The sequence below is a fragment of the Erpetoichthys calabaricus genome, chromosome 6 (genome assembly GCF_900747795.2).
Source record: "Erpetoichthys calabaricus chromosome 6, fErpCal1.3, whole genome shotgun sequence".
Lineage (NCBI taxonomy): Eukaryota > Metazoa > Chordata > Cladistia > Polypteriformes > Polypteridae > Erpetoichthys > Erpetoichthys calabaricus.
This window is the reverse complement of record NC_041399.2, coordinates 94,205,713-94,231,863: the sequence shown is the minus strand read 5'-3', so window position 1 is coordinate 94,231,863 and position 26,151 is coordinate 94,205,713. Positions and strand designations below refer to the sequence as shown.

At 38.6% G+C, this 26,151-nt stretch overlaps 1 protein-coding gene across 1 annotated transcript; it reads right to left on the bottom strand.

Moving 5' to 3' along the window:
• Positions 1-730: 730 nt before the first annotated feature.
• On the bottom strand, positions 731-11,689 carry LOC127528322 (uncharacterized). Its single transcript, XM_051928757.1, has 3 exons — positions 11,211-11,689; positions 915-1,100; positions 731-833 (listed from the first exon to the last, which is right to left on the bottom strand). The coding sequence occupies exons 1-3, from the start codon at positions 11,666-11,668 to the stop codon at positions 731-733; spliced, it is 747 nt and encodes a 248-aa protein (XP_051784717.1). The 5' UTR covers positions 11,669-11,689.
• Between the last annotated feature and the right edge of the window lie 14,462 nt (positions 11,690-26,151).

Here is a 26,151-nt window from a genome sequence, read left to right as displayed (position 1 = left end):
ACTTCATGTATCTGTCACTATGGACCCTTGTTGGATGGAGCATGGTGTTTGGGTCTCTACAAGACTTCTGCACCATGGCAACATAATCATGGTCCATAAGTTTTAGCAGGTCTTTCTAGCCGTGATACTTATTGATAAGGCTGTCAATGGCTTCCTTTATCGGGGATGTCCAGCGTCTGTGGTCAAGGACAAACACCCTTCTATCAGTTTTCACTAGTCCAGTGTGAGCACTTGCTGGTGATGACAGCAAAGGCAGAGGTGGTGTGCTGGGTGGTTTTGAAACAAAGAAGAGACCATTAATATTTATAAACCTGCAAATTTAGAGCTGGGTTGGAGAACACTGGGCTGCTGCAGGTCCACCAAGCACTGGTAATTCCACCGAGCAACACCTGTCATTCCTTGAGCTTGGAATAACTCTGAGGATACTTGTGTTCCAGTGACCCATTGAGACTGGTGGAAATGGTAGCCACCCTGCTGAGATGTTCCTCTGATGGAGATCTAGGCAGGAACATTCGCCCCCTCACCCTGAACATGGTTCAACTGCACAGTCCCACCATACCTGTAGAGTATGCTACCTGGAAGCTCGGAATCACTGAGGCAGCTCTGAAGGATGTGCAGCTGCTGAATTCTCCAAGCCTTTAGCATAGATAGCTTGATCAGGTATTTGGATCCTTTGCTAGATAAAAATGCTGGAACACTTCCTCAACCCTCTTCAGCAGCTCATCTGGCTCTAGTATCTTTGTCCTACAATAATCACGGATATGTTGTTTGGTAGGATTTGCTGGATCAGTTCCACAGAACGCATAGGCATCCTTGAGTCACTGCAGGTCTCCCTGATCCACAACAAAAAATGTGGCATAGAGGAACTGGCAAAAACAGCATGATGCTGAGAGACCCACTCTTGAAGGATTCACCTCATACAGTGGAACAAGTCCAGTTTGATGATAATGTTTTTGTTGTACATTGTTCTTGATGCACATCTGTTCAGTAGATAGCCATGTATGGCTTGGGCTACAATAGAATCAGTTGTTTTCCAGGCATTCCAGTCAAGATGCTCCACTTGCAGCGATTCCGCAACCCTGAAGGCTGAACAGCAGTCCCTGAAAAACACACAAAGAGAAAAAGTGTGGATTATGCAGTAAAAATGTACTGTATTCAGTGATTCTTTATTAGTCTAGACTAGGGGGCTTCGCCCCCTGCTCGCTTTGCTCGCCAACCCCCGTGTTTGGTTTTCCGGATGTACATTTTTAAGTTTTTTTTTTTTCTTTGAATTGTTGCTATTTCATTAGTTTCACTTTTATTTCTGAACTTCTGTAAAAACAATATTTGGAATCTTTCGAGTCCCAATGTGCTGAATCTTTTTAATGAGTTCAGTGAGACATGTGTTTAATGCCTTTGTACCATAATTCAGGATAGGTTTCTCTGTTTGGAATTTCAGCACAGACAAAACAATCCACATCATCAGCAGTTAATAATTTTTTTTGCAAAGTAACCAATAAATGCATGTGAGGTAAACCCTGAAATTCTCTTGACTTAAACTTCAAAGACTTAAAATATTTATATACTTCTGTCATATCATCTATGTCCATATATTCGATCTCTATTCGCCTTTTCATTATTTCTCCTGAGTAATAATTTTTCTTTCTTTGCGCTAATGCGATGTTTACTTACTTTGTTTTTGACACTGTCGTTTTTATCTGCTTTCATATTCTGTATCTTGCTTTGCATGTGCTTCCCGCCTACTTTTTTTTTTTGAGTCTTTTGAATTCCAGTTTTCATTATGACCTGATCTGCATGTGTTTGGCCCCCTTGTTTTTTAACCTCTTTATGATGTTTTACTTTGTTTTCTGCTCTTTCTTTTATTTCTGTCCTCGCTTTATCCTGCTTTTGTTTCAAAGACACCTGGGGCCTCATGTATAAACGGTGCGTACGTACAGAAATGTTGTGTAAGAACGTTTCCATGTTCAAATCACGATGTATAAAACCTACACTTGGCGTAAAGCCACGCACTTTTCCACGGTATCTCATACCCTGTCGTACACAAGTTCTCTGCTTGGTTTTGCAGACTGGCGGCACCCAGCGTCAAAGCAGTGCTACTGTTCCTTTATGGTTACCCTTTCTTAGATCCACATCCACGACGGCAGCTTTATCAAATACACTGAAATTAACCGCATATCGATCATAAATTTAATGCATCTGATTGTAATTAACCTGTAACAATATAATGGTCCACAGAATGGTCAAACTATTCTAAATACCATAACTGCTTTAGCGTTGTTACTCTCACTGCACCTTCTTCTTCTTCTTCTGTCAGCTGCTCCTGTTAGGGGTTGCCACAGCGGATCATCTTTTTCCATATTACTCGCACTGCAGCACTCGGAGTATTTATATCACTGTATCTGAGTGTGAATCACAGATCTACAGTGATTGGAAAGAGAATTATCAGTATACATCATCAAGCACTCGCTGTCTCAGCTATTCGCTATTTGAACTGCTCTCATCCGACCAATTCTTCACAGCCTTTCCTGTTCGGACCTCGCAGTTCACAAACAGTTTCATCCCAAGAACTCTAAATGCACTCAATCAGTCCATCAAGTGCTCCTTGTAGAACTGTTTGTACTTGCAAGTTACCGTGAGGTAATTGTACTTATGATAGTTATAATATTGCACAACCTGAGCCACTTTATAAAGCGCATATTTACATATGATGACGATATCATTTTTACGATGAAATGCAGCAAAATATGTTGATTATATTATACAGATAAAACTTTAACTTTTTTATTTTTTTTTTTTTTTATTTTTATTTTTTTATATTTTTATTTTATTAATTTTCATTGTAATCATTCCATACAAACAGATCCATTTATAACCCAACAAATTTGAAAACAAATCAAACCCCATCCCTGAGAAGGAGAGCTTAGCTAAAGGAAAATTTCTTTAAGCTTTTTAATAAGGCAACATTAGACAAAAGAAGGGGAGAAGTAAATATCTATATAAATAAGAGATGGAGAAGGGAGTTAAATACAATAATAGTTAATTCTCTTATTCTAAAATAATATTGATTAAATCCTGCCAAGTTTTGAAAAAATTTTGTACAGATCCTCTAACTGAAAATTTGATTTTTTCCAATTTCAAATAATATAAAACATCAGTTTCCCACTGACTTATAAGAGGAGAATTAGGATTCTTCCAATTTAACAAAATAAGTCTGCGTGCCAAGAGTGTAGTGAATGCAATCACCGTTTGCTTGTCCTTCTCCAATTCAAGTCCATCTGGAAGGACACCAAACACAGCTGTTAGTGGGTTAGGAGGGATTGTGATACTAAGGCTGTCTGAGAGGCACTTAAAAATTTTTGTCCAAAATGATGTTAGTTTGGTGCAGGCCCAAAACATGTGACCCAGTGAGGCAGGAGCTTGGTTGCAGCGCTCGCAGGTTGGATCCTGGCCTGGAAACATTTTGGACAGTTTTAAGCGAGACAGATGAGCTCGATATATAATTTTTAGTTGAATAATTCTATGCTTTGCGCATATAGAACTCGAGTGAATTCTCTGCTTTGCTACCTTCCACTCCTTTTCTGATATATTGATTAAGAGATCTTCTTCCCAATGTCCTCTTGGATCTTTGAAAGGTAGGGACTCTAATAAGATTTTATATATTGCGGAAATAGTGTTTGTTTCCTCGGAATTGAGCAGTATTTTTTCCAGCATTGTGGAGGGTGCAAGGTGGGGGAAATCGGGCAATTTCTGTTTAACAAAATTTCTAATTTGAAGATAGTAAAAGAAATGTGTAGCTGGGAGGTTAAATTTTGAACGTAATTGTTCAAAAGATGTAAATATGTTGTCTATATAAAGATCTCTGAGCATTTTAATCCCAAAACTTTTCCAGGTATTAAAAACTGGATATACTTGCGAAGGTTGAAAGAGGTGGTTCCCTTGCAAAGGTGCCACTGATAAAAGATTTTCCATCTTAAAATGCTTCCTAATTTGGTTCCATATTCTGAGTGAGTAAAGCACAATTGGGTTATTAGTATATTTGCGATAACTTTCATTTATTGGAGAGCAAAGCAGGGAATATAAAGAAGTACTACAGGATTTTACTTCTATTGCAGACCAAGCCTGTGTATGTGCATTTATTTGTGTCCAGGTTTTTATGGCTTGTATGTTTGCTGCCCAGTAATAAAACTGAAAATTAGGTAAAGCCATGCCACCTTCTGCCTGAGGTCTTTGTAGGGTCGCTCTTCGGATACGTGGGTGTTTTGAGTTCCAAATGAATGAGGTTATTATTGAATCTAACTGTTTAAAAAACGATTTATTGATATATATTGAAATGTTTTGAAATAAAAAGAGAAGTTTAGGAAGGATATTCATCTTAACAATGTTAATTCTTCCGGCTAGAGTGAGATGAAGGGTTGACCATCTATGCAAGTCTTGCTTAATTTTTTCCATACAGACGCCAAAATTTTGTTGATAAAGAGCTTTATGTTTACTTGTGATATTTACCCCTAGGTATTTAAACTGATCTGCTATGGTAAAAGGTAGGGTGTCTAATTTAATATTATATGCTTGTGAGTTCACTGGAAAGAGTATACTTTTATTCAGATTAATTCTAAGACCAGATATCTTTTGAAATTCTGTTAGTGCTGTTAAAACAGCAGGGACAGTGTTTTCTGGGTCCGATATATATAAGACCATATCATCTGCATATAGAGAAATTTTCTGTTCCAGTCCTTCTCTGACAATCCCCTTTATCTGATGAGAATTTCGGCAGTGAACCGCCAGTGGTTCAATAGCGATTGCAAACAACAGTGGCGACAAGGGACATCCTTGTCTGGTACCACGTTCTAGTTTAAAGTAGTCTGAGCAAATTTTATTAATACAAACTGAAGCTTCTGGACTGGTATACAGTAGTTTAATCCAAGCACAAATATTCGGGCCAAACCCAAATTTCTCCAATGCAGTGAAAAGGTAATTCCATTCGATCATGTCAAATGCCTTTTCTGCGTCTAATGATAGTAATATCTCTGGGGTGTTTGATTTTGCTGGTGAATATATAACATTAAACAAGCGTCGGAGATTTGAAGATAGATGTCGGCCTTTAATAAATCCAGTTTGATCTTGTGATATTACCGAGGGCAGCACTTTCTCCATCCTTCTAGCTAGGATTTTTGAGAGTATCTTAACATCATTATTCAGGAGTGAAATTGGTCTATATGATGCACATTGTAACAAGTCCTTATTTTGTTTAGGAAAGACGGTGATTAATGCTTGTCGAAATGTTTGAGGTAGTATTTGGTGGTCTTTAGCTTCTGTAAATGTTACCAATAAGAGTGGAGCTAGCTGAGTGGAGAATTTCTTATAAAACTCTACGGGGTAACCATCAGGGCCTGATGATTTCCCGCTTTGTAGTGACTTTATAGCGTCTAGTAATTCTGTTAGCGTTAGAGGTTTATCTAGTTCCTCAGCACTTAAAGCATCTATTTGTGGTATTTGTGAATTATCCAGAAATGCATTAGATTGCGTGTTGTCTTCTTTGGGCTCAGTGGAATATAAAGACTTATAGTAATCTCTAAATGTGTGCATTATTTTATTATGGTCGATGATTTCTTCTCCATTCTTGTTGGTGATTACTGGTATTGCATTGTGAACTTCTTGTTTATCAATTTGTTGAGCTAAAAGCTTATTAGCTTTTTCTCCGTGTTCATAGTAATGCTGTCTAGACTTATAAATAAGTTGTTCAGTTTCTTTAGTTGTTAAGATGTTAAGTTCTGTATGCAAGGCCTGCCTTTTCCTGTGAAGAGCTTCACTTGGACGCCTGGCTTGTTCTTCATCTATTCTAGTGATTTCATTTCTTAGCTCTGACACTTTCTTGGTTTCTAATTTATTTCTATGGGAAAGATATGAAATAATCTGGCCTCTTAGGAAGGCCTTTAGAGTTTCCCAGAGTGTTCCTGCAGAAACCTCTGTAGACGTGTTTGTCTCTAGGAAGAAGCTGATTTGTTTGGATATAAATTCTGTGCAGTTCTCGTCTGCCAATAAAAGAGGGTTAAGACGCCATCTGCGAGGTGAGTACGAGGGGCTTATTGATTTTAGCTCCAAGACTAGAGGGGCATGGTCAGAGATAACAATTGTGTCATATTTGCATGATTTAATTGTAGGCAGGAAATTATTATCTATAAAAAAATAATCAATTCTTGAGTAGCTATAATGCACTGGTGAGTAGAACGAATATGTTCTTGAGTTTGGGTTAAGAAACCTCCAGGGGTCTGATAAGTTGTGATCATTTAAAAACTGTGTAATTATCTTTGCAGTATTAGATGTCGTCCCCCCTGTCACAGGAGTCCTATCTAAGAGTGGATTTAAAACACAATTAAAGTCCCCAGCCATTATAATTTTATGAGTGTTCATACTGGGAATGGATGCAAATAGATTTTGCATGAATTCCTTATCATCAACATTGGGTGCATAAACATTTATCAAAATCATTTTACTGTTATATAAGTTGCCCATGACCATCACATATCTCCCTTCAGGGTCCGACACTACCTCTGATGCTACAAATGGAACTGTTCTATGTATGAGAATTCCCACCCCTCTAGTTTTCTTTATAAAGCTAGAATGGAACATTTGGCCAGTCCAGTCTTTTTGTAATCTGAACTGATCCTTGGTTAGTAAGTGGGTCTCCTGTAAAAATACTATTTTAGCGTTTAAGCCTGTTAGGTGAGAGCATACTTTCTTTCTCTTTAATTCGTGATTCAGGCCTTTAACATTCCAGCTCACAAAGTTAACTGTCCCATCATGGAGACATTGATTCTGAGTTTTTAATGTCATTTTATAGTTTTAATTGGTAATATGGCAGTTTTAATCTTAGTTTCAAGATTCCCCAGGAGTTGTTGCATGTTAGCCTGTTGCTGCATTGATATTTATAATTATAAGGATTATAAGAATAGATTAGATATAACCTGCTCTCCTTCTCTCCCCCCTTTATCCCCCCACCCCCCCATTTTGCCTCCCCACATGAGGCTAGACCCCACTTCGCGATGTTCCAGTCCTCTGACATACGAAGAGACAGAGCACGTCCAAAACAAAACAAACCCCACCCTGCAGCGGCGTTACAGAATTAAAACAGAGATATCTTTACAGTTAAATCCTTAATACTATCTGCCGAAAATGTTCTCATTAACAATATTTAATCTTGAAATAATCTTCAGCGCGTTTAAGTTAAGATATTAAGATTAAAAAAAAAAAAAAAAAAAAAAAAACAACCCTGGGAGTGATTTTAAAAACTAGTCCAGTATAAACCTGGTAATTCATACTGTAATAGTATAATGGTAATTGTATAAATAGTAGAACAAGCATTAAACCAAGGGTATGAAGTTAAACAGTCTACTTTAAGGTATAGTAAAATAAAAAAAAAAAAAAAATAAATAAATTTAAAAAAAAAAAAAAGGAAAGAAATAAAAAAATAAATAAATAAAACGAATCCTACTTTAATCACTTCCACATTTTCACACTCACGTCTATAACTCTATAACTCTGATTAAAACATAAACATATAACATATAAAGTCCAGATAAAAAAAAAATTTAAAAAAAAGAGAATAAGAGATGTATAATTATAATACCAGTCTCTTTAAACATGGATCCAGCGATCAGATCATGGGTCTTTCCCGTGCCTTGATAGAATACGGCTCTTTAATTTTAATTAACTTTCAAAAAAAGTGTCGGAAACAGCTTCTTTAATTCTTTTTCAGCTTCTTCTTTGCTGAAGAAAATATAATGTCCATCTTGAACTTCCACTTTCAGTTTGGCAGGATACAAGAGGCTGTATTTGATATCGGCTTCCCGTAGCATCCTTTTAATGTTGTTGTAGGATCTGCGTTTTGCAGCTGTTGATGGTGAGAAGTCGGGAAAAATACGAATAAGATTATTTTCGAATATAATCTCTTGCTTGTGTCTGAGAAGTGCCATCACATCAAGCTTACATCTTAGTCGTTCGAAGCGGACAATAAAAGACCTAGATTTAAAGGCGCTTGGTATCTTTGTGCGATAAGCCGTGGCTATCTCATTGTCGAGTTTAAAGTCATCTCCAATTATTTTAGACAGTAATTCTACTGCAAATTTCACTGGGCTTGAGCTTTCTCGTTTCTCAGGTATACCCTCAATTCTTATATTATTTCTTCTGCACCCATCCTCCAGGGCTGCAAGTCTGTCTCCAAGTTTTTTGTATTCCGAGTTCGCAGCTGTGGCTTTTTCATCGGCGTTAGATGCCATTTGTTCCGCTGTTTCCACTCGAGCCGTGAGTCCCTGCTTAACGTCTTCCAGCTGGTCATTAATATGATCATCAAGCCTTTTCAGTTTGGAGTTAGTTTCTTCAATGTGTTCCACTAATTTCTCCAACATGCCTTTAAAGTTCACGTCGAAACGTTCAAATAGACGCGTTTCCTTATCTTTGTTATCCTTCTTGAGCTCAGTGGCCACCTTCTTAAGATCATTTGTGTTATCTTTCTTAAGCTCATTCATGGCCGTAACCATGGCAGTGGCCAGTGTAGTGTTCATCTCTTTCTGTGTAGCTATCTGTGTAGCGATCATCTCTTTCAGTTCGGACAGTTCGCTTCTGCTTTCGTGCTCCGCAAGTGGAAATGCAGTTCCTGTTACAGGCTCGCGATGAGTAGATGAGAGCACGTCCTGCAGAGCCCTTTCTAGTCTCGAATGATCCTCAGTAATCGGCGATCCCTCGCGACCTGTATCACTTGCGCCTTCGCTCCCATTTTCACTCTCGACTGGAGACGATACAATGGAGCGGGGCCCCAGGAATTCTGCGCACTCTTCTGCCTGTTCCAGGTCAGTCTCCGTGATGCCATACCTTACACCTGCACTCAGGCCGGAAGTCTGTCCGGACTTCGATGCAGCTTTAAGTTTCTTTTCCGGTTCTTTCTGACTTTTCTTCTTGTTACTCATGCTTGTATATTGTAGTGGAAGTTCCTTGGTCGGGTTAAATACAGGATACCTCTAAATAATATGAAATACGTGTGGGAAAATAAAGCCGCTGCTAGCGGAGCTCTGCTTCAGACGTCCATCTCCTATAAACGGACCAAACCAATAAAACTTTAACTTTAACTACACGGTGCCGCAGTGCTAGCGAGCTTGAGCTTTGTTTGTTCCTGCCTCACGCTGTATTCATAGTGTGGTTGGCGTGACACTGGAATGATAGATGGATAGAATAATTAAACATTACGAAGATATTTCGATGTTCCTTAAAAGTTTTGAAGAATCTGCGTTCTAAGCTTACAGATGGCTTAACTTCTATAACAGGGCTGATTGTGTGGCGATTAGGAATTTGGAGAAAGAAAAGTAAGGATTGGGGGTTAGTACATTTGAAAAAGACAGTACTTCTGTAATAAAGCATTTCATTGAAGGTCGCGCATGGCACAGCAAGCCTCTTGCTGTAAGACATGAACAATCACTGCGCCACCGTGTTCCCATGTTTAATAACATGCTTTAACTCCTATCATCATGAAAATGATATCACGTATACTTCTCAGTATTTTAATTATTCAGAGAGCTGTAATATTACAAACATAATGGATTCTGTGTCCTGTCGGAGGAAGAGCACGTAGTGATTCAGGCACATAGAGCACATATAAGATCAAATACGCAACAAAGCATTTAACGTGCTACTTTAGTTATGACGGGATTTGAGAAACTAGTAAATTAAACGATTTTAAGATGAAGTTTATGATGTTCTACTTTAATGACAAAATAAACTATGTGATTAAAGTGGAAATTTCGAGATTAAAGTTTTCTTCCCACTGTGTGCCTATTTTTTTTTTTTACTGTACCCTAATAACCTTTCATATGACACTCAGATGGTGGGCTACGAGTTGCCTTTTCACGCCGACTTTGATATGTGACAACTTTTTTATTTCAGGCACTGTGCGACTTTGTGAACTTGAGCTTTCGAGTTTCTCCAACACACGATGTCACTCGATCATCTTCTTTTTGTTGCTTATATAACTGTTTAAACCAACAAATAGTACGTTTTTCTTTGCCACCATTTGGTATTTGCTGAAATTCTTCTATTTTTCCTTGTACTTTTGCCATTGCCTTTTCACAGAACGCTGGGCTTAAGGGCTATTTATATTGATTTGAATATTCAAAGAGGCATAATTCTGGGAGGAGTTGGGGCGGGACAGCAAGCGTGTGCACGTGTGTTTATTTCCACGCTGAGCGGGATTTATGTAGCGGAAGAACGCGGAAGTTGGTGAACGCACAGATTCCTGCATCTGGATTTTTCTGTGAGTAAGCACATTTCGGTTTTTGTGCTTATGTCATGTTATAGTGCGAATTCTATGCACAGCATTATGCATGAGGCCCCTGGTCCGTGGTGATTATTTTCCCCTTTTTGAGTAATAATTTCCGTTTATTTGCGCTACTGCGATCTTTACTTTCTTTTTTTTATACTTTATAATTTTCCTACTTTCATATTCTTTAATTTTCTCCACATGTGTATTGCACCAACTTTTTTTTTTTAGCCTTCCAAATTCCATTGCTTTCATAATCTCTAACCTGCTCTGCATGTGTATAGCGCCAATGTCCGGATTGGACGTGCTTTTTTTTCAATTCCACTTGTTTTGGGCTGATAATCATTTTCCTTATTTTCTGAATTTGCACCTAGATTATTCTTTTTCTTTTTTGTCTCTCCAATGCTTTTGAGTCTCTTTTACCCGCGCTGCTTTCTTCTTCACTTAGTCGTCTACATTTTATCTATAACGTATTGTCCTTATACACTTTATATGCGCTGAGAGCCCTGGATCTGTGTGTGCTCAAAGCCAAAACACGACTGAGTGTGTTGCTGCCCGTGCTCTTATTTGGTAATAAGTAGGGCGTGTCTTGCAATAATCTCATGTTCTACGTCATCACGAGACAGTCCTGGGTCAATCTCTTAGCACAAAGTCTCATGTTTAAGGTCCCCACGAGACGCTCTTTAGTCTTGCGGGTCTTTTAAGTGTCTTCCGTGATTTTAACGTGAAGATCACGTCTCGACGCCCTACTTTTTCTCTGCAGGATTTTTTTTTATAATAGAGAGACATGTCTAAACTCACACTCTATGGTCTGCATATTACACAACACATTCATTGATTCAAATTACTTTCATTCAAAGTGACACATTCAGTAGATAAATAGAAAACAATGGCTACTGCCCCTCACCTGTCTACCCACTGGAAGTTAGTCTTGCCAATTCTGTACTGGTTAGCCAAACCCTGGTACATGGGCTCCAAAGACTTATCTGTCTCAGACTGTAGCATTATCCAGGATATGATCATCCAGTTCTCGCTCATCACTGTATAGGAGGACATTGTTCCAGATGTGAATGTGACCTTTCTGGCGACTATCCTGGTGTGGTCTGAGCATAACGCTTGGCCAAAGGTGCCTTGGAGGAGCTTTTTTATGGCAGGCTCCTGCCTTTTGTATTCTAATAAAAGGCAGTCTGTTAGGTAATAGGAAGAGACTGATACTCTACACCAACATATCCTCATATCCAACAAAAGGAGCTGGTTTGTTGTCCCCTCTGAGAAACTCACTGATGGCTCTCTGACCATACAGGCCTTTCTCAGCATCCATGATATTCTGACTGCTAAGGAGGTAGGCCAGGTGAACCCACTCATACTTAAGATGCATAATTTCCATTACCTGGTTAGCCATATCATTAGGTGACTTTCCTATTCTCCTTAGCTCATCCATCACAGTATTGCAGATGGCCTTCTTATATGTTAGGATGGCAGGCAAAATGTTGGTGAATATCTGTGAAAGTTTTTCTAAACATTGTGGATTGTCAGTATAACAGTGTTTTTTTACATGCCCTGCAGGAGAGTCTTGAAGCAAACAGGTAGTATTGACCATTGATGCCAACAACCACACGAGGCCTGCCCACACCTGCTAAGAAAATATGTGGTTATGAACAACCCTAAAGACATGGCAGAACATAGGTGTTCCTCAGCCTGCCCATCAAGTTGTCATTTTCAGGCTTCCAGATGAAGAAGGGGGGAAGCTGAAAGTACTTGATCGATGGGAGCTCAAAAGAGTAGTCTATCATCTCAGGCAGAGGTGGAAAATGCCACAATGACACCATCTTCATTGGGTGGCGAACAGGGAGGGAGCCGGGCTACAGCCCCATCGATTCCAGCTCTGTTTTCATCCAGACCTTCTGCTGCTAGGAGGAGTTCCACTGGCTAATATCATGATCATACCCAGGATACTGCAGAGGGGCAGAAGCACCTGTAATCCCAAACATTTTTTTTTTCATCGTTAAGTGGTGTTATGTGTATACTGGTAAGTGGAGACACAAAAAGAAGAAAGGGAGAAAATCCTTGTGAACATCCTTCTGATGCAGCTTGTCCTGTTGATTGCAGGAGAGATGAAGACTGTTGGGGTACTGAAGATACTGAGAAGAAATTAAGTGCATGTAGATTGACTATGGAATTCTATAGGAAATGGTAACATTTCAAAGCCTGTTTTATTTAGAGTTCATACTTACCAGTTGTTTTGGACTTGTGCCTTAATGGAGTCCTAGATACAGTGGCAGTTGTAGAATGTATTGTCCTTGCTGTACAGAGTAGAAAACAAGTGAAGTACATTACAGGGATGAAACAAGTAATTACAACAATAGACACATAGAATATGAGAACTTTGTAAATTATAGTGAACTAGTGACCTACATGTTGACAACACTGAGTTGCAGCTGGCTCCTGAACAAGACACAGCAGCTCTGGAGGAATGGGCCACTGGTTGCTTTACAACTGGATCTGTGTAGATGCAAAATCAAAATCACATTTGATTTCCTTAAAATAATGTTTAGGCTTTTATTTTCTTTACAATTACCAAAAAAACAGAATCAAGTTTACCATCTAACCGTACTGAATGCACAAAGCTAGATACTTCATCAGGTGGTTTAGACACAGTCGCACATGGAGTGGAATAACCTGGGAGGAAACCAAAAAAAAAAAAAAACAGCAGTTATCAAAGTTGAAAAAAATGTTATAAAATTGTCGATGTAAGCTGCCTCATGCATTGTCTGCTCAATTAAATGTGATAAGAAAATCCAGCATGCTATACCCTCATTACAACACATGTCTTGTGGATGTCCACAGCTTACTTGAGCAGATAAAGCACTAGAATACTTGAACATGCAAAACAATAAAATAAAACCCTCCTCATAGTTCAAAATTAATGATTTTGTTCTTTTGATATTGTTAGTGGAACATGAACAAAAGAACTTTATTAGTTAAACATGGTCAGAACATGACCAAAATAATAAACTACTGAACGGATAAATTCATCTTTTGGTCTTCAGATCTGAATTTATCCTGAAAAAACAGTTTCTACTGATGCTGGTAGCCCCAGCAGTTGTGGTTCAGCTTCTAAAAATCAAAATGGTGGAAAGTGGTTAGTGAACACCAAAAAAAAAATGACTGAAAACATCTAACTCTTGTAGTACTGTAATTATCATATCGGTTACCATATTGGGTCTGGAATAATGAAGGTATATTCAGCATTGCCTTCTCCAATTCTTCATCATCATCCATTCCTATGGGAAAAAAAAACACACTAGATTAAATAAATAAATAAAATAAATAAATAAAAGTGTATCGAGATAGCCCTACAGAAAAAATTGTCATGGACAAACACACAGAAAAAAAGATAGACTTGACATTAAATTTCCATATATGTGAAATAACATAGGATTTTAGCATTATTTAGGATACCCACCAGACAGTTCACTTGGATTGGATGGTAAAGATACAGTAGACTGAGCAGTTGAAGATGGCGTGACCACAGCCTGGCTTTTCCTCAACAGGTACTGTTGCAAACAGTGCATTTTTGTTACTTCTGCACATTTTTGTGCCTTGAAGAAAGCTGCATAACCATCTACCCTGCTCTCCCAGATTTGCTTCCAGGTGCTCTTCCCTTTCACACCAAAACCGACAAGGTTTTCTCTGCTTCATAATCCAGAAGAGACTTTATATCTTGAAATCAGAGTGCATATTCCTGAAATGACAGAAGACTGTCCTTGCTGTTTTCACCTTCAAAGAAGACTCTTGTGTCTCTTTCCTTCTGAATATTTTGAATGATGTAGACGGCATATCCTACATCATTTTCAAGATGCCACCTAAAAGACTTGCCTTTATACTTTCCAAAATGGAGAACATACTCCCCAAGTACCTCAACTTTGTCAGTGGCATCACCCTCTCTTTCCAAGACAATCCTGATGGCATTTCTTCAGACAGTCTCTTGCTTCAGTGAGGCAGACTTGTCCCTCAACTGTGGGTTGTTCTTTAGTGTTTTTGCTTCATTAAATGGGTCCTGGTGCAAAAAGCCTAATGGTCCTTTATGAAAAGTCACTTTCACATGCACTGGAAAAAATACTGTTGGCCTCCTCTGCATTTTAACCTAAGGGAGAAAAGCACAAAAAATCTAGTAAATAATAATAATAATAATAATAAGTTTCATTTATTGAGCGCTTTTCACAAACCCAAGGTTGCTTTACATACAGAGTTAACAAAAATTACACATATGACAAAAGTTCATAGAAGAGGAAAGTTTTCAGTTGAGATTTAAAAGTGCAGAAACAGGAGCAATCTTGGAGAGACTGAGGAAGAGAGTTCCAGAATTGAGGGGCTATAGCACTGAAGGACCTGCCTCCCAAGGTGGAGAGTCTGGTTCGTGGGACAGTAAGGAGATTACTGCTTGAGGACCTGAGAGAGCGACAAGGAGTGTAAAGAGCTAGTAGCTGAGTGAGGTAGAGGGGAGCAAAGTTATGTAGGGCTTTGAAGGTGAGAAACAGAATCTTGAATTTAATCCTTGATGGAACCGGTAACCAGTGAAGCTGGGAGAGAACAGGGGAGATGTTGTGTGGGTGAGGGCTCTAGCTGCCAAGTTCTGAATGTACTGTAGCTTCTGTATAGATTTTGCAGGGAGGCCAATGAAGATGGAGTTACAGTAATCAATACGAGACATTATGAAACAATGAACCAGAGTTTGAGCATCATACAAGGACAGAAATGGATGGAGGCGGGCAATGTTACTGAGATGATAGAATGAAATTTTGGAAAGAGACCTAATGCGTAGCTCAAAGTTAAGTGAAGAATCAAACAAAACAGCAAGATTTCTGAAAACAGGAGCAGGTTTGACAAGTGTACCATCAACAGAAATAGAGAAATTGGATGCCTTAGAAAGCTGGGATTTTGGACCTACCTGGACATAGCGCAAAAGCGCCAGAAAGTAGAGGAAATGAAAAGAAGTTTGGTTTCACGACAAGCTATGTTCACAAAAGCCATATCACAAAGTGAGGCTGCTGTAAAGGCTGGTATTATTGTGGCAGCAGAGATTGCAAAATCAGTCCGGCCCTTTAATGAGGAAGAGTTTGTCAAAAAATGTATGATCAAAGTTTGCGATGTCATGTGCCCAGATAAAAGGCAAGCATTTTTAAAAGTGAGCCTTAGCAGAAACACAGTAGCTGATCATGCATGTGATCTTGCCACAAATCTACATGAACAGCTGATGGAAAAGGGAAAATATTTCATTGCGTTCTCCCTTGCTGTGGGTGAGAGCAGCGACACATCTGATACTGCCCAACTCTCAGTCTTCATCCATGGAGTGGACTCAAATCTGTGCGTTACGGAGGAACTTTTGGGATTAAAATCAATGTATGGCACAACCACAGCAAAAGAAATCTTTGAAGAGGTTTCCAAACGTGTAACTCAAATGAGACTACCTTGGGATGGGATAAACTTATGGGACTAATGACAGATGGTGCGCCCACAATGTGCGGTCAAAAGAGTGGATTGGTGGCCAGGATTCAGGAGAAGATGTGGGGGAAGAACTGTGCAGGTGAGCTAACTGTTTATCACTGCATCATACATCAGGAATCGTTGTGTGGCAAAACCCTGAAGATGGAACATGTTATGAGCACCATAACACGAATAGAATCACTGCCAGTTCAAGTCTTTTCTGGAGGAGTATTGTTTGGAATACTCAGACGTGCCGTATCATACAGAGGTGAGATGTTTAAGCAGAGGAAAAGTACTCAACAGATGTTTCAAGCTGCGTGAAGAAATTTGTCATTTTCTAGAAAGCAAAGGGAAAGACACAGCAGAGCTCCGGGATAATGAATTTCTGTCTGAACTGGCATTTCTCTGTGACATCATGAGCCATCTCCATGTGCTGAACCTGCAGCTTCAGGGGCGGGACCATGTCATCACAGACATGTACACCGCAGTGAAGGCTTTTAAAACAAAATTGTGCTTGTGGGAGACTCAGATGCTGCAAGGAAACCTGGGCCATTTTCCTTGCTGCCAAACCATAAAAACGCAGATCTCTACCGCCGTGTTCCCGAGTGCACAGTTTGCTGAAAAACTCGGCTTACTCAGTATTGACTTTACCCAGAGATTTGCCAACTTTGATGCCCAGAAATGTAGGTTTGAATGCTTAGTAATCCATTTGCAGTTGACGTGGAAAGTGCACCAACTAACCTCCAAATGGAGCTGATTGAACTCCAGTGTAGTGACACACTGAAGTCAAAGTATGATGCTGTGGGCGCTGCACAGTTTCCACGTTACATCCCTGACACAGTGCCTCAGCTCCGTACCCAAGCTGCACAAATGCTCTCTATGTTCGGCAGAACATATCTGTGTGAGCAACTATTCTTGTTGATGAAGATGAACAAAACATCACACAGGAGTCGTCTCACTGATGAACACCTTCACTCAATCCTGAGGATTTCCTCAGCACAGAGCCTGACCCCAAACATTGATGTACTAGCATCCAAGATGAGATGGCAGGTATCTGGCTTGGAGCAGTGTGCATCAGAGTAGATCAGAGTGTAAGAAACTGAGCTTGAATGAATGTTTTCTTTATGCACTTCTCCTTGCTACTCCAAGGCATGGACTTGAATGGTTGGATTTTTATTAAAGGAAATTATTATTATTATTATTATTATTGTTAGCCTGTGAAAAAAGGATATTTTGAAATTGAACTCAGAAGGCTACAAATAGAGAAAGAGGCATAATATTTTTTTTTGTTTTATTTAAGAAATTAATGCCACAGATGTGTCTTAATTTGACATTTGATTTCACATGTGTTTATAGTATTAAGCTTTGCTTGTTCCAGATTCAATGATTAAGCAAATCTTAAGTTTGTTTCCATATGAAAGGGTTCAATCGTTATAACTGATGAGAAAGAAAAATTTCCTCAATTGTAGACATTTTTTCAATAAATATCAATGTTGGCCCACGACTTTGTCCAAGTTTTTAATTTTGGCCCACTGTGTATTTCAGTTTGACACCCCTGCACTAGATAAACTGATAGATAGGGAAGGCACTGTATAATAGATATAAAACTATTATAAAAAGATGGAAGGCAGACAGGGAATTCACTGTATAATAGAAGACAGACAATGCAATGGACAGATAATAGTATCACACACCATTTCCAAATGGTGTCCTTTCCCATCACATGCATTTATGTTCACCATGAACGTAGAATCATTATACACGAATATAGAAACGATACCGAGGTTACAGGCGGTCAGAAATATTTTCAGGAAATTTCCAGTTAGGAATAGACCAGATCGATATTCATTACAATTATTAGAACTCAGTTTGGTTGCAAATGATTTTGAATTTGATGGTGGGCTCTTTTTGCAGATCCATGGGAAGGCGATGGGAAAGAGGTTTGCAACGGCATATGCGAACATCTACATGGCGGAGTGGGAGGTGGGGGCCTTTAAAAAGTGTTCCCGCCTACCATTTTTATATCTTAGATATTTAGATGACATCTTTGGGATCTGGACCTGTTCGGTCCAGGAATTCGAGAGCTTTCTGGATGTCCTAAATGCACACCATCCAGCAATCAAGCTGCAGCCGAAGCGTGACCCTTTTTCATTGCCGTTCCTGGACTACATTTGTCCAGTTGCTCCAGGGGTTCAGATTTTACATTCACAAGTACACTTTAAGCATACGGACACCCATGCACTGTTGTTCAAAAATAGTTGTCATCTGAAACACACCTTCCAAGGAATAATTAAATCCCAGCTGATCTGATTTTATAGGATTAATTTAAATTGGACAGATGTACAGGCTGCCACTCTCCTCCTGTTTAGTGCTTTGTGTAGGAGGGGGTATTCCAGGAGGTTCCTCAGAAACATTCTGGTGGAGGAACGGGAGACCTACCATCGATATCTGAACAGGGAGATCTCAGGTGGGCAGGAATAAGTAGGGATCCCCCAGTTGTCATGAGCAGTGCGGAGGAGTCAGTGCCATCATGGCTCACGATACACAGCTCAAATGAATCAATGGGATTGGATCCTGAACACGAAATACCGGTGATACGGACAGAAACTGGAAATTATGTGCTTCCTGTACCTGAACATAGGGTTTCTCTCTTTACTCTAGGGTATTTCTCCTTTTATTGGTTTCAGTGGTTTCCAATGTCTGAGAACAATGTCTTTTACTAATTTGGAGGATAGAGTGATTTATTATGCTTACCTATGTGGAACGAGTTTTCTCTTTGCCCTTGTGGAGTGTGGATCAGGTCGGTTCCCTGGATCAAAAGAGGAAAGCATTTTATGTAAGTACGAAGGATGGGAGTGTAAAAATTGGAGGGAACTTGAATTTGGAGTTTACTACCCGATATGAAAGGGATCTGGTGCCCATCTTGACACATGGTGGATCGCGGGGGAAAATAGGTTGGTGGGAGATACTTGGACATATGAGAGGTATTAGTTTTGCAGAAGGTGGCATGGCACTACTTAGCTTTCAATTTTATTACTAGGTGGCAAACATACATAATATACAGCTCTGGAAATTATGAATAAATTAAAGAATTTACACTGGCCTGGTCAGCAACTGAAATCAAATCTTGCCCTATTTTGTCTTTATAGGCCCTGCTTTGTGCATGATATATTATCTTGTGTCAATATACCAAAAGTCCTGTTGTCCAATAATCATTCAGAATATACTGTAGAATCAATGCAGGACACACTTCCAGGCAGAGAAGGTTTTATCTGTTGCTATTCAACACGGTAGTCACCTTTATAGAAACTTCCCAAACCTATTCAATATTTAATCTATGGAAAATGCTTGTTATTAAGACATTTAGAGCATCATATATAGATAACATAATTGTATCATATGAACAATTACACTTGAAATTTAACTATCCAGAAACACAGTTTTTCAACTATTTTCAAATTAGAAATTTTGTTAAAAGAAACCTACCCAATTTTCCATTAGTCAGTCTCGGTCAGTATCTCAACAATATATGAAAACATTTTAAAGAATCTTCTCTTTCAATGATCCTAGGTTACCAGTGGGAAAAGATCTTTTCAATTAACATCTCAGAAAAGGAGTGGATGTCAGACATGCATAGAATATACTATATATTATATGTTCCAAGCACTCAATAATTCACCTTTAAATCTTTCATTGATTATACTTTATATCTTTCGTTTAAAATTGTGCAAAATGTATCCAGGGCAAGATCCAAATTGTGAGTGTTAGCTTCAGCATCACTAGGCCATATGTTTTGGGAATGTACTAACATCCAACTTCACATTAGACAAAAATCTTTAAATATTTATCAGACAGCCTTGGTGTGACGATCACTCCCAACCCTATTAACAGTTATATTTGTTGTACTCCCAGATGGTCTTAAACTGGATAAGGGCAAACTGATTATAATAGTCAATACCACACTAGCAGAATGCAGACTTCACTGAAAGAATCCCAGCCATTTTTTTTTTATAAATCAGAGGGTAAGTATCATTCTATATTATTTGAAAATGGAACAAATCAGGTTCTCGCTTAAAGGGTCTTTCCAAAACATTTTTAAAACATATCAAGGCCTAATTAAAAAATTACATTAAGCATTCATATAGGAAGAAAAAGATGTTTTTCTCTGCTTTTGGCTCACCTCTCTTTCTTTTGGTGTTTTCTTTTTTTTTCTCAAGTTCTCTTGTGTTCTTTATTGACTGATTTTGAAGTAATTTGTTGTATAAGTTGTGAATATTTTATGTGCTTGATTGTATACAACATTGCTTTCATAAAATAAAATAAATCAAAAAAACACAGCAATTTCTAGCTTATAACTTTTTGAATTATCTGCTACAAAGAAAACCCCTTTGGGCTGGGTGCCTTGACCTACAACATCTAGGCAAAGTCGCAAGATTTCATATATCTCATATGCTACTCAAGTTGAGACGATCCAGTGTAGCTCATTGTTGACAATTGTGCCATTGCTATAATGCCCAGTAATGATCTCTGCAAAAAAAAAAAAAAGATTAAAGCAGTTGCTGGTGAAAAACCTTGAGTCGGCTCAAACTACCTAGAAAAAGGTAAAAGCTACACATATTTATTTTGCCTTTCATTCTAGATGAAGGAGACATTTAATTCATTCTATAGATCCACTAGAATTGGATGCAGCCCCCTGTTAGCCTTAGACAAACACTGTGTGCAGTAAACTGAGAGGATGTGTTAAAAAAATAAACAAAAAGGATATAAACAGTATAAATTTGCCATATACATGGGGATGTGAAGAAGTATGAAAAGAAAAAAACTGACCAACTTTTTGATCTCTACTTTAGATATACTGCCACCAGCTATTGTGATCAGCAGTCAGACTAAGCTTTTATCTTAAATTCTTAAAATCTTTCGGAAAAAAAATGTTAATCTAAGCTGACCACACAACGAATTTCAAGGAAGATATTCAGCAAATATGATCACTTAAGAACACAGCGTATTCGCTGCAAGAAAACACTTTGGCAAATTTCAACAAATCAACACTAATAAACAGACTAAACACAACAAAACCCTCTGTGTATCACAGCAACCAAGACACAGAGATAAATGTGGAGTGACACATACACACATTTTGACAAAAACACCCACCTTTCTTTTTCTCTCTCACACCTACACAGAAGCCAACCTACCACAAGGCTGCAACATTGTTACTTTTTACAATTGAAAGTAGGAGAATGAGGGTACAATAAGGAATGGAAAAATTAATTAGGAAATTTGGTAAAGCTGCTAATTTATTTTCCTTATCTTTTTGTGTGGATTAATACATAGAATAATGCAATTTCTTGATGAACACAAAGAATATACAAATGTGATAACCACTTATACACTACATCAACATTAAAGATGGCTGCAAGACTGAAAAATATGTGACACTGAAGAGGTTGTCTGTTCTTTTTGTTCACTGAGCAGTTATATGGACTTTCTTGATTTTACAGGATTTTTCATTTAGTGTGAAACCATAGGGATTTTAGCATAATATCACAATCAACACCCCCTTGCTTGAAAGCATGACCATGAAAGAAGGAGGAACAAATCATTATGCTGTGATTTAAAGGTCTATTGTTTCCAATTTAGTCAGTAGCATGTGAAAACTAGAAGTGTACCTGATGTAGTTATGAGCTTCTTACACAGTAATGATCAAATATGAGAAAGCAGGTCTTTAGATGATTGTTTACAAGTTACTTAGAGTTCTGATTTATCTTGCTAAACAGTTTTACAATACTGTGATAAGATGCCTGTGGCAGTGTGCAGGTTTTTAAATATATAATCAGCTTCTGAGAGCATATAGGCTCAGAATGGGCACATGACAGCGCCACTCCTAGGTTGATTGCAGTGTTTGTCTGATCGCACACTCAAGTGCAAAAGCAAGTGGATCAATCGAGTGCTGCACTCACACCTCAGAGTGCGGAAAGGGTCACATTTGTGCCCAATCAATCCAATTTAAGAGAAACCTGCACAGCAAGGGAAGAGAAAAAAGATAAGAGACAAGCGAGAGGAATGGAGATTAAAGATATTCATAATGAAAAGAAAGAAGAGCAAGTGTGAGAGGCAGGATCAAGAGAGAACCCGTGTTAAAGTTGGGTGAAGGCAGGTGATCAGGGATAAGCCTCAGGGCTGAAGAAGGGCACTCCTATTGAGAACTGCTTGGGAGTAGGTGTGGCCCATTATGGGGTGGCACCTGAGGACACAGAGGAACTGGTGACATGAGATGGATCTGTGGCTCAGTGCAGCACCCCCCCCCCCCCCCCACCCCCAAATGCCAAAGGCATGGCAGATATTGAAGGTAGACTACACCTCTGCAGCAAGATCTCTTGTGAGGTATGCAAAGGAGAAATTGGTTTTAGAAGGTAGAATTGGGGCTCATCTCATTTGTTTAAAGGAGAAAGGAACAGTCTCTGATTTTTAACGTTTTATTTATTTATTTGGATTTCTAACCTCCACATTTTCACTGATTTTATGGATTTTTTAGTTAGTTTTTGAAGTTTATTATGCACTACACTTTTATTGATCATTGCTTGGTTTTGACTGCTTTAAATAAAAGCATTTGTCACCTTTGCAAGTACCCCTTTGCTGTAAGTATGTGTCCTCATTTGTCCGGCTCATCTCAGTTCATGACTATGAACTGTTCGGGTTTAAGAGGCTCCCGAACACAACAGGTAGCATGAAGCCGACCCAGACAGTCAAAAACACCAACTCTTAAAGTATGAAATCCAATGCTGGGGAGAGTTATGTGTCATTGGTGTAAAGAACTTTACTAGCAGTTGCATGCACTTTTTGACATTCCAATGGTATGGTGCTATCTTCCTCAACTCCCTGGTTCTTAGCCATGTCTTATACAACTATAAAGGTGCAATGTGTTATTATATGTTTAAATGTGTTATTGTTCTTGATGCCTTTCTGTTATTATTGTATTATGTTTTTTATATTATTTCTGTTGATTTTGTTTATTATTGTTTAATTATGTACTTTTTCTTTAAATTTGCTTATGTTTCTCATACCTTGTGAATGTAGCCCCAGGAAGCAAGACCACCCTGACATCATCAATTCTGAGCCTTTGTTCAGGTTATTTACAGTGGCTCAGAAAACTCAGAAGTGGGAACCATTGTCATTTGTTGGAGTCTGTAAGCATTGCATTTTATTTTTGGAGTTTTTTTTTCACTTTATTTCAAGGATTTAATTACTGGGTTGTATTGGGACTTTGATTGCTTTGAATTGTCCTTTAAACAACTTTTTTGTACTTCTTTTTTTTTCTCTTTTCAGCTCTTATTTGTATTCTTGACATTTTTGTAATAAATATTAGATTTATAAAAATTCTTCATAGCCCTTTTTGTTCCCACACCAAAGGATGAAAGTAACATTCCTCTTGTTGGGGGCCTTTGCTTAAAACTTCAGACATTTACATTAATTTTTTAGGCTTTCCAAAGCCTGGGTGGAGCTAGAGTTAAGTTCATTGAGGTCAGGCCATTTCAAAGCAAACAAAGGAGACCTAGCCCAGCCAGTGAAGTCTTTTATGATTTGAATAAAATGCCATTCATAACAATATGGAAATGCATGACTTTTTCTGGCATGATAGTTTAGGTGCCTAACTTCTCTTCTTGAAATAATGCTGACTCTCAGTCACCCCAAGGTTTGCCCAGTCACTATGACAGAGCTTAAGACTGAAGGAGTGAACCTTAGAGCTAACTTACAGCACTAAGACTAGCAACATACATGCCACGCAGAGAAAATTAATTTTCCCTCATGTTCAAAAGAAACAGAAGAGATGCATGTGTCTAGTTTTAAGAAAGGCTGTACCATCTGGTAATCGGTTTAAGGGTTCCCTCCAGTTACAGAAATACTGCCTGTTTAAGTTGTGTTTTTTGTCTATCAGAATGACAAATGTTCAATTTGCATTTACAAGGTTAAAAATAAATTGTTTTAAGCACCATTATCACAGAAGAAACCTTTACACAGCATTTCTTGAATAATGCCTCTTGTTATCAGATGAGAAAGCTTTACTCAGAAAGCAAGCTGACCAAATGTTGAATATACAGCTGAGCTATGCAGTAGTCCAACTAGGCATGCGTGTGGGGGAAAGAAAAGGAAACTGGCAGACTGCATTATTTTTTCACATTGAAGATTATTGAAATCTTAACAAAATGGGACAAGATCTGCACAAGGATTTATGCAACGTGTACAAAAGATTACAAATGTATACACACACAAACCATTTGCATTTCTTGCATAAAGTGTGATCAAGGATCTTTTGATATAGATTTATAGCTGGGTTCTATGGAACACCGGTCTATACCTGACATTTTACTGATAAGGGGGTGTGGAAGAATTATATCTATCACAGATTTGTACATATATCTGTTGAGCAAGTATTTGGACAGAGTATTTTTTTATTCATTTTTAAAAATGTATTCTTTATGGGGTGTGTCAAAAGGGAGGCTTCAGGCTACAGTTTGTTTCTATCTACTGGTTTCTAATAAGGTCAAGAGAAAAGAATATGCAAGGGATAAAAAATAGTAGGTCTCCTGGACTACAAACAATGAAGAAGTAAAGTCAATATTAACAAACCAGAAGGGTTAACTGGGTAACATTTTAGATTAGATACTATATAGACATGACATTTGAACTGCAAAACTGCCAACAAGTCATACTAAGCAGTACTTACAAATCATGTGTAGCCTTGAGTCCATCACGTTGTTCTCAATAAAGTCAAAACTTTCATCAGAATCTGACTCAAGCTTTGTAAGTAACAATGAGTAACAGTGTGTAAAGATGAGAGGTTATATAGGCATTATATTTGTTGTTATTTAGGCATAGCTACAACATATAGTACAAATAACCAGTCATAGACACCCATATATTATTAGAAAGCTCTGAACCTCAGCTATCCAATGGTAATGAGCCTTTCAATGTATGCAGCTTGACATAGGAGGTATATTTGATAAAAGCAGACTAATTCAGTTGCATTTGGATATATATGTTGTCACAGATGGCTGGAGTTCTTACCCAGCCGGGACGCCTGGAAGGACGGAAGGTGGCATTTATATCTTCCAGGCCACGAGGAGGCAACCGCCCTGGGTCAGGAGAGGACCATGGGAAAGGAGCAAAGAGGTTCTAACCCATCGGGACCCGTGGCCACCGCCAGGGGGCAGTTTAAGCCTCATGGAACCTGGAAAATATACTTCCGCCACACCCGGCAAGATGGTCAAAGATCTTTCCAGGGATGCCCAGAGTGCTTCCCGTGCAAAGGGCAGCACTTCCGCCACACCAGGAAGTGCTGACGGAAGAATGTCATAAGACACCTGGAGCACATCCAGGTAGAAATAAAAGAGGCCGCCTCACTACAGTCTGGGAGCTGAAGTCGGGAGTGGGAGCTGGACAAAGCTCCCGCGAGGAGAGGAAAGGTGGCCACGGACATTGAAAGAAGCCTGGAATAGGGGTGATTTGGTGCTGGGAGCACTGCGTGCTGTGTGGGACTGTGTATTGTTGGTGCTTAATAAACGTGTGCATTTTATAAAGATGTGGTTTCCAACTGGTGGTGTCCAGGCAAGTCTCACAATGTGCAAATCACATATTTTAATAATGAAAAAGAGCAGATAACATGGAAACTTATGATTTATTTGAAAGAAGACACCATTGGGAGTGTAAAAATACTATTATTGCTTTTGATTGACTTGTGGGTTTATTGCATTGTACACAAACAACTTGAAGTATGTTGCTGTCCCACCAGCGGGACTCCTTGTGCATAAATGGTTAACAAGATGTTAACAAAGACTTCTTTTGGCCTTAATAACACAATGGTTATTTATCACTGTGAAATTTGGAATACTTAAATAACTTAACCTTTGTGCCTTATGTCTGTTATGTAAGGTCTGTTAAGTCTTAATAAGACAAAATGAAGCTCTCATATTCACAAGTAATTAATACAGGCATATCGAAAAATGCCACATTGCACACTACACAGAGAGGAATAACCACTTTAGCTAGGCTTTGTAAGTGTTATTAAGTCTTTATTAATTACTTATTAAATAACAATATATGACAAACAGATGAATTATAGGTAGAACTCATCTAAAGTGTTAACTTTGATGAAACTTGAAACATACAATTTTAATTGAGAAACAGGGCAGCAAAGAGGTACATTGGTTGCAAAACCAGACACATTCACTTTCTGCGTGGAGTCTGAACATTCTTTTTGCCTGTACCTTGATTTTGTCTAGTAATTCATGACCCTGATTTACCCTCCATATCCAGAGTCAGTTTCTACCTTATGGAATTGAATTAAGTGTTTAAATAAAATG

Excerpts from the sequence above, each read along its gene's own strand:
- LOC127528322 (XM_051928757.1), bottom strand. The coding sequence starts at position 11,668 with ATGAGTGGGTTCACCTGGCCTACCTCCTTAGCAGTCAGAATATCATGG. Across the intron at positions 1,101-11,210 it reads AACTTCCAGTGGGTAGACAG|GGACTGCTGTTCAGCCTTCA; the intron begins GTGAGGGGCAGT and ends TGTGTTTTTCAG. Across the intron at positions 834-914 it reads GACTTGTTCCACTGTATGAG|GGAGACCTGCAGTGACTCAA; the intron begins GTGAATCCTTCA and ends GTTGTGGATCAG.